Below are 15,862 nucleotides of genomic sequence, written 5' to 3'. Positions count from 1 at the left end.
TCAATCGTTTCGCCTTGCAACGCTTTATAATTTTTAGGTTTTCAAATCGTCAAAAGATACATCTAATGGCTATATTGGACTATGGTAAATGTTTAGTAATACTGTTTCCTCACAAATATCATAAATAAATCGAAAATTTGCGAATCTGAAACAACTTTTTTCAATTTTGTCAATTTACCAAACCGTGAAAAGATCCCTTTAATTGACAACATTTTTGAACACATTGGACAAAAAGCAGTTTATGTTGCTGTTCTATATAATGCTGGAAACTTACATTTTTGCCATAATGCATAATGCTGTGATAGTCATACGTCTGGTTAAAATCGAGATATTCGTCTACGATAAGTTTGTCAAAGTTGTAGTGGTATGTCCGGTTAATGTTCTCGTAATGTACGATGATGTAATCGTCCCGATCCGCTTTCGTGTGTTCATGGTAAAGACCGATGGAGTGCCCTATCTCATGTAAAATTATCGGCAACTGAAATGTCAAATGTCAGCTCATAAAAGAGGCAATGATTGAGTCCGTTTGATTATCAAATTTCTTAAAACGATGCCGTTTTGCGCTTAATTGTGATATTAAGATCTGTTAAGAACATAAAATAGCTACAATAATTTAGTGCAATATTTAATTTATATGTGTCACAAGACAGAACAAATAGTTTGCAGATACATTCGACCACTAGATATAGTAACTGACCAACCATGAGCACTTAACTACCTAATTGACGCCCATGTAATCTATATTTACCGTCATACACTTTTGCGGATCCAGGGAGATGTATTGGGGTCCTATCATCCTCCCTACATATGACTCGCAGATGCTTGATGGAAAAAGGGCAAAGGTATATATATATATATATATATATATATATATATATATATATATATATATATATATATATATATATATATATATATATATATATATATGGTTGAGAAAAAATATTAAACACCAACGAATGAATCTTTCTAAAACACTGGATCCAAAACGGATGCAAGAACAGAAAGCAGTAATAATAGATTGGAGCCAGTCTATTGTAAATCACTACGAACATTCAATTAGCCTGTAACAATACGGGCTCTAGGCGAGTGCACGTTTTTATCGGTGAGTTTCGATCAATCAATTTTGAATTATCTATTTTTAGAACTTTCCACTGTCCAATATTGCATGTACAACCATATCTGTGTTGACAAGCCCCTGATGAAGACGAAAAGTCGAAAGCGCTAGGGCATATGTATAAAATATGTAATTAGCACTGTTTGAACAGCATATTTCTCCAATCTATATATATATATATATATATATATATATATATATATATATATATGGTTGAGAAAAAATATTAAACACCAACGAATGAATCTTTCTAAAACACTGGATCCAAAACGGATGCAAGAACAGAAAGCAGTAATAATAGATTGGAGCCAGTCTATTGTATATATATATATATATATATATATATATATTAAAATGAGACTTGTTTTGAGAAGACTGGGCGCTGGGCGTTATGTATTTGCGCAAAGTGTCGCTCAGATTAGCTTGTGAAGTCGGCACAGGCTTATAAGGGACGACAATGTCCGCCTAAACTGGATTTTCGTTTAGAAGAGACTTCCTTTAAACTAAACATTTTTATAAGATAGGAAAGTTTCACGACAATTGATGTTTTTTTTCCTTTTTTCTAGTTTTTGGTTAAACAGTAATTTTTGTTGAGTTTCGGTTTTGTTGTTGTTTGCTTAAAAACCATACTGACAAAAATTCTGACTTAAAAATAAAGCTTCGTCTTACTTTTTGAAAGAAACAAGACGTAAATATAAATCAAATTCTAACCTCAAAGCATGCATATCGGTCGTGAGTAAATGATTTATATGAGCATGCAATATTTATATCAAACTGCCCACTTTTCAACAGGAGTAAAAATGATACGATCATATTGGAATGTTCTTTCTACGAAGTGCAAGCACGTGTATCTGCTCCAGTGTTCCAGTGCCTTTATAATGGTTCGGATTCCAGCGGTACCTGTAATTAAAACACTCAAGTCAACCAAATATTGCATTAAAAACGCCTCAACAAGTTGATTTCTGTGTTTAAAAATCTTCTGAAATGCATGTTTGATATTTATAGATTATTAGACGTTTCATTGTACAATACAGATATATATTTGGACGAGCACATAGTTTGACGTCATATTGGACGAGCCGTTAGGCGAGTTCAATATGACTACAAACTGTGTGCGAGTCCAAATATATCACGTATTGTAGAGTTCTATTGTCTAATAAGCTTTTTATTCTATATCCCTTTCTTCAGCTCTTTGTTTTATTTTAATTTTAATTTTTATTTTAAAATGCTTTAATTGCGTCTATGCTATTTTCAAGACAAGCGCCCGCGTGAATCGATTATTGTACATTCGGATACTTTTTCTCGGTAACGTCTTTTATCGTAATAAAACAGTTGCTATGTGCACTTGCACTCAACTGTCCAATATGGAAAAAATACAGACTTTTTGGATCCAATATCGGAATATATTGGACGGTCACGTGGTACATGTAAAGAATGCCGATTTGATGAATTTATTTGATATAGAATAAATATTTGTAAAAGCAATATAGTACATCCCAGATTGTTTATGTCGTATGAGATAATTTCAAGAAATTCATGTCTGTTTGCGTTTCTGTAAATCAAACGCCATTGGGTTCTAAATTAAACTATTGCATTTGGACGACTGGTAGAACAATACTATTATAATGGCAAAATGTGTTTAAACAAAACACATTTAATAATTACCTGATAAGGTATTCTTCAATAACAATGCGTACGATATTTTTAGTTGCAAAACATCTTGTTTGAGCTATAATTGGCAATTGATACACTTTTCGGAGTGTATGTTAAACGTATAAACAATTGAATTGTATAAGAATTTCGATTTCATCTCAGACGATCTTACCAAATCCTTCGTCTATCTGATACGGTATTTCGAGCGGCCAGTGGTTCTCCTTGCTGTTCGATGCGATTGTTATTCGACGATTTGCAGCCTGACCAACACCGTGTATCTCGCAGGTAACATCCTCTGGTTTGAAGTAATATTCCTTTCTAAAAATTGGTAAAACAATTAAATAATTAATTAAGAATGCCTTGTTCAATAATGCGGTTCGATACAAAATGTTTTCGTTTTCTTATACAAATTCGATAAGTTACCTTAAAGCATCCTTGTATGTTTTTTCGTCTATCACCATATCGTAATGCAGCTTCACCAGCGTTCTGTTGCTGCCCTTCATTCTATACCGACACCAGTCTTAAATATATGTAAGCTTTAAAAACCATGATATACTACTATAGGCTAATAATGAGTATAGTAATTGTGAAATTACAACGGAAGAATAAGGCTGTTGCTATGCGCTAGTTTTGTATTCAATGCTTTTTTGTCAGTACAGTACACGGCAATATATTGTTTACAACTAAAAACGAAATATGAAGATGCTTAATGATGAAACCATTGCTTCGTAACGGACAATGAACATTCGTTGTTGTGCAAAGGGTTAAAGGCTATCAGAACCTCACACTGAGCCGAACATTAATCACAAACACAACGGTCACTTGTCACTTGTATGCAGATAGACAAAGCACAATTGGTTAAGATCGTAATTTTAATTTAATATTTGATATTATACTTAATAGTCGGAAACCTTAAATTTAATGGACATTTTCAAAACTACAGCGCATGAAAAAATGTGAAACTCTGTCCTTTATATCGTGTTACCTAACCGCAAACTAGGTCCAGTTGCTGCACGCTCCAACCGCGCGTTTGAACGGTTAGAAAAATGTCGGATCAGTGTGGGGACTTCATGTTACAAACGCGCGGTTGCACTTTACTGAAAAAAATCTTATTTGTTTAAAACGATCATGATACCTATAGAAAACTCTCATGAATGAGCGGGCTCTCCACTTTATTCCATTAAAAATGGTGAAATATTTAAAAAGACATCATTAAAAATGTTAACTGGGTCGAGCTTTATTCTTCCAACACAAATCTTAAAAAGTATCGCGGTATAGGCACCGTGATTAAGAAGCTTGATATTCAGTATCTTAAAAAGATGAATATTTTTGTTAGCTTATAGGACAGTCTGTTTTAGTAGATCAAAAAAAGTTTGCTGAGCTCGCTGTGTTGTTTTAGTTCACTCTGGTGTTTTGTGCAATTAGCGTCCATTTTGATGTTTTTAGACAGGGACTTTGTAACGGAATATGTCGAAATTGCTTGATTAGAATAAAATTGCTTAAAAACATATTTTAGCTTTAATCTATAACAGCCATATTGTGCAGTGACGCGAAAATGCATACATCTTTGGTAGAGAACCCCTAAAGGAACGCATGTGCACATTGTCAGAGAGATTGGCCAATTACTGAAGGTATTTTATCAGTTATGAACTCCCGCCTTACTTTTAAAGTCGGATAATGAAGACATTCATAACCGAGTTAGAATGTCAATGGGTTTTGATTTATCACTATATTAACTTTTTACAGCGATTTCTGGTGTGAATGATTTATTGCTGACATTTATTTTTGGTTTCATATCCAGGAAATGTCATGTTTGACTAACAGTATTTATATTCATATAAGCATTTGATATGTTATCAAATTAAAGCTCTTATTTTGCTATCATGCATTGTAAGACTTAAAAATACTTATAAGTGTGCACATATAATGATAGGTGATATATACTTAGTTCAATTTAGTTAAAACCTATTTATTTTATCTGGATTGTATCAAAAGCCTCAGACTAATTTGAAACGCTCTTGAGTCCATTTCATGAAACTAGAACCAGTACTTGATGTCTTTTAGAGAGATCTAAAGAACGCTCCTACGTGGAGATCGAACCCATGACCGCCCGATCGATAGTTATATATACGTCACATTATGTATTGTACTTAAGTTGACGTTGTTTGAATTTACAGTTAATCAACGTGTTTTTTTATTTTTAGAGGCTCAAATTTATGAATCATTGAGGAGCAGAGTGAAACTCAAACGACATGCTTCTCCTGCACCCGATGATCCCAAAAGTGGTATAAAATGTACCATGTACACATACTTTACGTCGACACAAGTTAAAGATCAGACGTTATAAATGACTACGGCATTTAAGTTAACGAAGACGTATAAAACTCGTGCCCATAATACATGTACATGTCTCAAAATTATTTTAAAAGGAATTCGTTTAGTATACGATATGTCAATTTTGACAATATCTTTATTTTTTTAAACATACCAGTTTGCCCGTTTGATGTCATAATAGTCCTTTTGTATTCTGGGAAGGGTTTCCTTGTTTCAAATTAATATTTTTTTGTAGTGGATATTCTTTTGCATAATAAGCATATTCCTATTAAAATGACCAACAATAAATTTTTAAAACAATCCTTTATTAATGTGTTGGTATTTCGAAGTTTATGAGGTCCTTTCGGCTGCATAATGTATTGACCAGGAGTGAGTCCAATAACCCCTACCCAATTTACTTATTAGAGACGCACTTATGAGATGAGGCATAATGAAACCAATATTACGTCGTTTTATCTATAAGCACATGCATACATCAGGCTACAGTATTAATAAACAGTTGAGTTCAAATGTTTTAAATGAAACACTTATCAAAAATAGCAAATGTTCAATTATAAGAATTCTAAATTATCAAAAGCAGTAAAACTTAGACTTTCATTGACGTTTTATTCCATACAATGATGTATTAAATATTGAAAACTTACAACTACTCTTCAGAAGGGTGCGATGATTAATTGGGCTAGGACAACAAACATTCAAGCGATGCATTTTGAATGTGTGTCACGTGTGTGACATGTGTTTGTATTGAAATCAAGGCGTTAAGTACGCAATAAAATTCAACCCATAGTTTATCAACAGAATAACAGAATAATTGCATTGTGAAGAAGCAATGGGGACAATTATCAGTTGCATGACGTATAAAAAAGTAATGACAAAGATGGATTTTAATGGTTACAACCACCATCTTTAACACAAAAATTACAATAAGATGTATAACTCCATTGTCAACACAATGAAAATACAAGCTCAAACATGATTGACACTTTCATTATCACAATGAATTAGTGTTGATTTAAAGGTAAGACTTTTAATATATGCATTTTACAAGGCACAAGTTATCTGTTTTTACAGAAACTCTTGATGGCGATTCTATGACTTCAAATTTGTATTTATATATATTTACAATTACCTTTTCTTATTCGTTCAGCTATTATTGTACGTATGCATAAGTTTTGTACTGTTTGCTTTTTTTATGTCAAAACCGTTGAAATCATAATATTCCTCATTCATCAACGCTTTTTAAACCTCTGACATAGATAGACTTTTGTTTCCTTACGTAAAGAGTTTTCTACAAAAAAGAAAAAGTAGCATTGCAGAGTAGCACCTATTATTACAGAAAGTGGGCGTATTATATATATGTGCGCTATCGGCCAGTGTAATACCACTGTATCACAAAATGTGTTGTCATCGGGTCGTTGTCATGCAGTAGGACAAAATGCTTCTATATAAGTAAACAGCAGCAGGTATTAATTGTTTAAAGATAAAGAATATAATTATATTAAGTATACAAATACAATACGGAATATAGCATGAATTAGTAAAGAAATTTGACAGGATAAGAGTACATGTAATCGCAGGACAACGTCAATATACACCATTGGACTTATTGATAAATAGTTCAATACTACTTACATACATAACACAAGTGTGGCTATACATAGTATCAGAGTTATTATACGTAATATATGTGTGTACATTCATATATGTTACCGTCATATTCTTCTTTTACTTGTCGGAACACATCGTCAATGGCTGAATGTCCCTGACCAAATACCAGAACCTAAAAAGTACAGTACTCCTTTCTATGAGTTTTGTCAAAATTATTGTATAAATGCTTTAGCAGCTTAAGTTATGAAAACAATTCTTAAAAGGCTATGCTGTGTTACAATTAATGGTTTACAATATGCATCAATTTTGACAAACTATTTCTTGACTTAATTGTTTTACTTTTTTTTTCAACTGTTTATCATATGATTGTTAACGAACGAGCATTGTTTAAATAAATAACTTCCATATTATAATAAATACTGTTTTATATAACCTATAGTAAAATGGTCATGTTTGTCTTTCACATGGAATCCTCAATAAGTGAGGTGCACGGTATGATATTAATAAGCAACATTGAAAAACACTTTAAGGCATAAACTGTTTTATTCAGGTTATTCTGTTAAAATTTCAAGAAAAAAATAGCGAGTCGTTACTGCTATATAAACATTCATTCAATTAATAAGTTGTTGTTTTTGTCGTATATCTGATCCCCGTTAACAAAACAATAGTCATTTTAGCATGCGACCAACGAAAAACTTGCATTGACGTGCATAACTTTCGGCTTTCGTAGTTTGAAATTTTCGTTGTTCAAAAAGATTTAGTATAATGAATATGCTCTACTTACAAACACTATCAATTGCGCTGCTTTCCACATTGTCAAGTATTCCGATAGGATTAAACCAGAATAATGAGAACATTAACTTTTTCAAGGCAGTTAATATACTTCATTTCTGATTAAAACTGAAGTTTTTATACACGTTTTCTATAGAAATTGAACCGTTTGCTCGAAAATATAAGCCCTCAGTGGCTGTCATCTACGCAATATATTACCGTTGTAAATTTCATTCCGGGATATAGGGAAGTTATATAAAGTGGGTTATTGTTTAAAGAATACACACTTGTAAAACTCTTAGAACCGGACTGGCTACGGTTTATCCCGGTCATGTCCCGGTTGTCACCGGTAGTGCCCCGGTGAAAGCCGGCAGCGTCCCGGCATAGCCTCGGTAATCGCCGGTAGTGCCCTGGTGAAATCCGGCAGCGTCCCGGCAGAGCCCCGGTATACCGTAACACCGCCGGCACTCACCGTGTCTATACCGGCATCAGACCCCGGCAGAGCTACGGCAATGCCCCGGTTTCACCCCGGTCGTCGCCGGTAATGCCCAGGCGGAGCCCCGGTGAATGCCGGTGGCATTCCGGCAGAGCGCCGGTTTTCTTATGTACCGTAGCTATACCGGGACTCTAACGGCATTCATTAAAATGAAAAAAATGAAAATTGTATGAAAAAGTTAACGCTTTCTGCGCAGATTGAGGGTGTTGACATGTTGATTTTCTCTTCTTTCTTCGCATATTTCTAAGTATTGTGGTATTCTGCATTGATCATTTAAGTTTAAATACAATTCACCGTACAATATTATTTTTTTGACATTTTCAGTTTTGAACCCCCCAATTTTTTTTCCTCCATTTTTTGTGAACCATTGATTTAAACAATTCACTCTCATTCATACAAATTTTGAACAAACAACACTTTTTTAGTATGTATTAATATATAAATGCATAATATATACAAATGTGATAGTTTATAACATGTGACAAAAGGAATAAAGAAACAAGGGCTGTTTGTAAAACATGCATGCCCCCCATATGGGCTGCAAGTTGTAGTGGCAGCCATTGTGTGAATACGTTTTTTGTCATTGTGACCTTGACCTTTAACCTAGTGACATGAAAATGAATAGGGATCATCTGCCAGTCATGATCAATGTACCTATGAAGTTTCATGATCCTAGGCGTAGGCATTCTTGAGTTATCATCCGGAAACTATTTTACTATTTCGACTTACTGTGACCTTGACCTTTGACCTAGTGACCAGAAAATCAATAGGGATCATCTGCCAGTCATGGTCAATGTTCCTATGAAGTTTCATGATCCTAGGCGTAAGCATTCTTGAGCTATTATCCGGAAACCATTTTACTGTTCCGAGTCACTGTGCCCTTGACCTTTGACCTAGTGACCTGAAAATCAATAGGGGTCATCTGCCAGTCATGATCAATGTACCTATGAAGTTTCATGATCCTAAGCGTAAGCATTATTGGGTTATCATCCTGAAACCATTTTACTGTTTCGAGTCACTGTGACATTGACCTTTTACCTAGTGATCTGAAAATCAATAGGGTTCATCTGCTAGTCATGACCAATGTTCCAATGAAGTTTCATGATCCTTGGCCTAAGCATTCTTGACTTATCATCCGGAAACCATTTTACTCTTTCGAGTCACTGTGACCTTGATCTTTGACCTAGTGACCTGAAAATCAATAGGGGTCATCTGCCAGTCATGATCAATGTACCTGTGAAGTTTCATGATCCTAGATCTAAGCGTTCTAGAGTTATCATCCGGAAACCATCTGGTGGACGGACCGACCGACATGTGCAAAACAATATACCCCCTCTTCTTCAAAGGGGGGCATACAAATTAACAAACAAGTGATGTCATCATCCTTCGAAAACGAGAAAAATTGCCATATCTAGTCACGAGTCTTTTTTTAAATAAATTGTCAAACAAGAGCTGTCACCATAGGATGACATATGCCGTTTATAAACGGTTTGAGAGAAGTTATAGCAGTTTTCGAAACCTAAACGCAGATTTCGAAACCTAAACGCGGACCCTAAGTTCAAGGTCAAGGTCACAGGGGTCAAAATGTTTGTTCGTATGGAAAGGCATTGTCCATATAAACATGCATACCAAATATGAAGGTTATACCTCAAGGGACATAGAAGTTATGAGCATTTTTCGAAACTTAAACGCAGATTTTGAAACCTAAACGCAGACCATAAGTTCAAGGTCAAGGTCACAGGGGTCAAAATTTGTGTGTGTATGGAAAGGCCTTGCCCATATACACATGCATACCAAATATGCTGGCTTTATCTCAAGGGACATAGAAGTTATGAGCATTTTTCGAAACCTCAACGCAAAGTGTGACGGAAAGACATAAACATGGCAAAAGGAAATTACAATCTTCGAACATAGAAATCATCTACAATGTATGCTTGAATGAAAAATAAAGAAAACAAGAGCGTCAGAGGACAGCGCGCTCGACTATTCGAGTGCTTGACAGTATAACATAAGCCATCATGGGGAAATTAATCAAATTAATCAATAAGGTCAAGGTAATTGTTTAGGTATATTTTCAACAATCTATTGAGCATTCGTAAAGACATAAAACAAACAAATAAGATTTTTTTTTCAAGTTTGATAGCAATAGCTTGGGTGGGATGTTTTGATGGTCCTTCAAAAATAAAGTAAATAAATATTTGTTTCTTTTTTTAAACCATGTTTCAAAGAAATGAAAAAAATGTGGGTTGGGTAGGGGGGAGGGTTGAGCGGGGGTATAATGTGGGGCGTGGTCATTTATTAGAAAGTCTTTCAAAAATATAAAAGGAAAACAAAATTTATTCTTATTTTTTTTTGGGGGGGGGGGGTTGGGTGCAGGGATTCTGAGTTGGGGCTTGGGGTATTGTTTTGTTTGGGTGGAGTCCATTGTGGTATTCAGGTAAGTGTCGTATTGTCAAGTTATGAATAAAATCGTATCATACATTAAGAAGTTATGGAAATTTAACTAAAATTTATTATTGTGACCTTGAGAGTCAAGGCATTCAAAGGTTAAGGTACAATTTAACTTGCCAGGTACAGTACCCTCATGGTATTAAGAAAATATTTGAAGCTTGAAAGCAATAGCTTTGATACTTTAGAAGTCAAGTAGATCTAAACACAAAATTTAAGAACATATTCAGTTACTTAGACAAAAAAGGGCCATAATTCTTACACAATGCTTGATACAGTTGTCTGCTCTTGTTTATAGATTGGGGTCATGTTGGTTAAAATAGTTTGCAAAATATGAAAGCAATATGTCAAGGGATATTGAAAATATTTGAGGTGGTACGCAAACTTTAACATAGATTTATCAATAGTATGCATATTCTAAATGGAAAAGGGCCATAATTTTACAAAATACTTGATACAGTTGTCTGTTATTGTTTATAGATTGGGGTCATGTTGTTAAAGAATTTTGCACAATATGAAAGCAATAGGTCAAGGGACATTGAAAATATTTGAGGTTGTACGCAAACTTTAACATAGATTTAACAATAATATGCATATTCTAAGTGAAAAAAGGGCCATAACTTTTACAGAATGGTTGATTCAGTTGTCTGCTCTTGTTTAAAGGTTGGGGTCATGTTGGTAAAGAAGTATGCAAAATATTAAAGCAATATGTCAAGGGACATAGGAAATATTTGGGGTTGTACGCAAACTTTAACATTAATAATATGCATATTCGAAGTGAAAATAGGGCCATGATTCATACAAAATGCTTGATTCAGTTGTCTGCTCTTGTTTAAAGGTTTGAGTCATGTTGTAAAGAAGTATGCAAAATATTAAAGCAATATGTCAATGGACATAGGAAATATCTGGGATGGTACGCAAACTTTAATATTAATAGTATGCATATTCTAAGTGTAAAAAGGGTCATAATTCTACAAAATGCTTGATACAGTTGTCTGCTCTTGTTTAAAGGTTGGGGTCATGTTGGTAAAGAAGTATGCAAAATATTTACCCCCTAAGCAATATGTCAAGGCACGTAGGAAATATTTGGGTTGGTACGCAAACTTTAACATTTGTACGCTCACGCTCACGCCGACGCCGGGGTGAGTAGGGTAGCTCCACTATATATATTTCATATATAATAGGCTTTATAATAATAAGCTAAAAATGGGGGTCACCAGTGAAAACGAAAACTTCCCGCTTTACAATCAAGGTTACCCCCCTTTTCCAGAAACGCCATACTGAATTTGAGATTTTTATATGTGAGCATTAAGATGAGCTAAATGTTCAAAAATTATTATAAATAGATAAAAAAAGAGGAAAAGCCTATAATAAACCCATAAACATATATTAAACATACATACATCTCATATATCATGTGTGAGATGGAACCTACTCAGTGCAGTAAGATTTGCTAACCTTGTTTGAAATTGCACGTGAAATGCGTTCTTCTATAAATAAGACTTGAAAATGTTACAGGGAAATAAGAACATTAATAATTAAGTAACACGGCACATATAATCATTCAATCAAACACGTTTAAAGGAAAATAGATTTATCAATGTATCACTGGCTAGTGATACTAGTGATATTAAACATTAAACTTATTATGACAAACAAAACAAATACACGATTGTCATGGTAGTTCTTTGATGAACTTCGACAGGTTGGAATAAGTGTCTCCAAAAGACGCTTGGCATTGGTGACCCTGGGCTGACCGTCAAAGTTATTCATTATAAAAATGTTCTTGAGACCATCGCGTTCAAAGATCATTTTAAGATGCATAAGGTTGAGTCCAGAGCCAGCTATAATATTTATGTTGTTGCAGCATTGAACACATGAATGTAAACAAGAACACTCAGTGACTGTAAGTTCCTAGCTTTTTTACGGGTTGAATTTGAGTCCATAATCTGTCTGGTTTCATTTTCCTCCTGCACAGGTAATCAGCATACAATGTATCACTGAAATGTTGAAGTTGATATTTGACTAGTACATGTAGTTATATTCTGACAGGTTCATAAGATCATCAATAAGTTTCAGTCGAACAAACTTATGCACAATTGCAAATTGTGTATGAATAATTTTAACCATTTGTATTTATAAAAATAAAAATATTTGGTCTTTTCTTATTAATTTGGCTTCAATAAGCCTTCTCAAAGTTGTTTCTATAAATTGACAACATTTTCTTCAAGTTATTTAACAAAATAATTATATACAGATGTCAAATACACAAGCACTTGTATAGGAGTAAGAACTGATATTAGTGTTTCATGAGAAGTGTGAAATGATCCATTATGATATGCGTCATCGTTTTTATTTATTCAGACATTCACGACATAGCATGTCATTACTAGTATTTTATATGATAAACCACTTTAAACTGGATTAATAAGTAAGTGTAAACACCACATATCCAGTAGGGATAATACATGTATTATCCCTACTGGATATGAAACTGACTATTAACGTTACATTTTATTTATTACTTAAAACATTGATTCTACATTAACAATCACATAAATTAGTAAAATATCTACTTCGTTTCCATCTTATAAGCCTGTCTGCTATAAAGGAGATAGTTGAAACTTGATGAATGGTCCTTCCCGCATGTATTTCCATTTTCTTTAAGTTTAATTGATCATTGGAACATACAGTGTTGACAAAAAGTAATTAACCGTTCCTGGACCACCAATGTTGTTGATCATTGCTGAAAAGATAATAAATATGCAGCATTTTAATTTGAATAACCATAATACATAATTTAGGTGATCACACAAAAAGTTACTTTTAATATACTTTTTTGTTGTTTGTTTGAGGAAAACATCAATACTCGGTCATAAATTCAAATATGCTGTCCTTGATTTCCATGCATTTACAACACAACTTTTTCCTAACATGGCACATTTTCTTTTTCAAAATGAAAGCAAATATGAGCCTGATTATGTGGTAAAAATCACTGACAGGGTGCACTTTTCCTACAAAAACTACTTTACTCCAATTATGAATAATGAAACTGGTATACTTGAAAAAAAGCAACATCTATGTACCTTCCTGTTCGAGCTTTGTGTTGATAGCAAAACAAGGCATTTCTTTCTTGAAAAGTTGAAGACTCTTCTTTACGTGATGGGTTTTGCCGTACGATAACCCGTTCACATGGCTACAGTCATCACACAAGCATAAATCCACTTTATCCCCTTTTACTTCTCACCAACAATATAAAATGTTGTAAGTGACACGGGTTCTAAACGTTATTCTTCACAGTGGTCAAAATTTTCAAGCGTTTGACATCGTTTTTCCAGGAATCGTTTTTTCATAAATATCAACACTGCCATGCATTAGTCTAGTTGACGTTTATCATTAACTCCAGTCACATTAATATGAACAATAATAACACTTTTATTAATCTTTCTCTTTCAATATAGCAAATTGCTTTTTCTTTAAACGACCAATCTGTAAGGTACAATGTCGGCCATATGTGTTGTCTTTGTATTTAGCGGATCCTACATTTAGTATTTCATAGCGTATTTATAGAATATTCGTAGTTTTCTGCACATTCCCGGATAACGTTCGGATTGACGGATATGTACGAAAGAAGGAGATATTGCACGAAGTTCATTAGAGTGCTTATACCTTAAAAAAATGTATCAGAAAAAATTCTTCTTACTGTCTCCGAGACACTCGTATATTTTCGGCCTAGACCGTCAAGTGAGGAACTTATTCTCGCATGAATATGCAACAATAATAAAAACTATAACGTACCCAATGCTTAGGAATTATGCTTCAATAATATTTTTTACACGTTTTATGACACTGTCATGTAATATAGTGATGTTCTGTATTCACAATGCGGGTTATTGAGAACTTCTTTGCAGGGACCTATTTGTTTGTATAGGTCCCTCTTCATTGATTGCGCATGAATGACCGCCAAGTGGTTGATCGGACATTTACGAATTCATTCATTCGTGGTTGTTTTGGCAGCCAGCCAAGTCAGCTCATCTCAGAAATCGGTATGAGTACTATGGTCTAGGGGCTTCGCCCCAGGCCAAAAATAAAATAAGGACCTTTAAGATATTGGGCAGAATTAAGTTCCCGTGTTTTATTGTTTGTTTATTTTGGATGTTTTGCCGTTTTCAACGCTTGTTCTGTCCTTTAAAACTTAAGGTACTTTAAAAACATCATACCCCTTGTTCTGTCGTAATAGAATGGAAAGCTCGCTTTATCATCGTATGTAATCAATAGACTGCTGACGTCATAGGGGTCAATTTCGCTGGCGGATACCGAGTATATGAGCGTCCCTGGGGCCGTGTCACCGTAAATCCACACATCCCGGGGGAGGTTCGTGAACTCTGGGGCTTTGTCTGAAAAAATACAGTTTCATATCACTGATAGACACTGATAAGGTAAATATGTCATATTTTGATTTCTTCTTCTTCTTCTTCTTCTTCTTCTTCTTGATGATGATGATGATGATGATGATGATGATGATGATGATGATGATGATGATGATGATGATGATGATCATGATGATGATGATGATGATGATGATGATGATGATGATGATGATGATGATGATGATGATGATGATGATGATGATGTTGATGATATTGATGATGATGACGACGACGACGGCGACGACGACGACGGCGATGACGACGACGACGACGATGATGATGATGATGATGATGATGATGACGATACATATTACATGTACTTACTTTTGGCTGCCGTAGCTCTAATGGCAAAGGCGGTGTTCTTGATGGATTAAGCGGGTCGTTTGCGGAAGCAGCACTCCAATCAAAAATGCCTTCTCCGGATGGATCTAAGGCATTCATGTTCTTAAAAATCCTTTGTTCGTCTGGTAATGACTCATTACCGTCGCGTTTCGCTATAATGCTCGTCTGAGTGCTCGAGAGCCTTCATGTTTAAAAACATAGAAGCCGAAAGTTCAAAAAAAGTCTCAATTGAGTCGCGTTCTGGAAAAACTGAGCTTAATTTTTTCGTTTAAATGAAGCCTTTTCTAAACGTAAATCCAGTCTAGGCGGAAAGTGTCGTCTCTGATAAGCCTGTGCGTACTCCACAGGCTACTCTGGGACGACACTTTACGCACATGCATTTAGCCCAGTTTTCTCAGAACGCGATTGTTCTAATAATTGTATACCTATGTAGCTAGTAAATATTATATATAAACTATTAATAGCTAGCACGGAGTGTATATTGATAGGAGATGAATCGAGTATTTGACACTTACTGTAGTAAATTCAATCTTATGCAAAAAATATTCATCCGATTTTATTGGTTTATACGTTATCTTGTTGCTTATTAATTCCTCTTTCAAAAAAATATAACTTTTAGTATATTCCCGTTTTTTAATGGATTTATAGCGAGTTTAACACAAG

At 34.4% G+C, this 15,862-nt stretch overlaps 1 protein-coding gene across 1 annotated transcript in view; it reads right to left on the bottom strand.

The window, feature by feature from the left end:
* The window catches only part of LOC127839696 (uncharacterized), a 30,544-nt gene extending 22,857 nt beyond the window's left edge, over positions 1–7,687 (bottom strand). Inside the window, exons 1-7 of the mRNA XM_052368080.1 lie at positions 7,497–7,687; positions 6,815–6,884; positions 3,194–3,290; positions 2,943–3,088; positions 1,900–2,017; positions 749–821; positions 275–478 (exon numbers count right to left, since the gene is read on the bottom strand). Coding sequence (XP_052224040.1) covers positions 275–478; positions 749–821; positions 1,900–2,017; positions 2,943–3,088; positions 3,194–3,290; positions 6,815–6,884; positions 7,497–7,526 — 738 coding nt within the window. The 5' untranslated portion in view covers positions 7,527–7,687. The remainder of the gene's footprint in view (positions 1–274; positions 479–748; positions 822–1,899; positions 2,018–2,942; positions 3,089–3,193; positions 3,291–6,814; positions 6,885–7,496) is intronic.
* Positions 7,688–15,862: the final 8,175 nt, after the last annotated feature.

This window comes from Dreissena polymorpha, chromosome 7 (assembly GCF_020536995.1).
Source record: "Dreissena polymorpha isolate Duluth1 chromosome 7, UMN_Dpol_1.0, whole genome shotgun sequence".
NCBI classification, from domain to species: domain Eukaryota; kingdom Metazoa; phylum Mollusca; class Bivalvia; order Myida; family Dreissenidae; genus Dreissena; species Dreissena polymorpha.
This window is presented reverse-complemented; position numbering and strand designations above follow the sequence as displayed.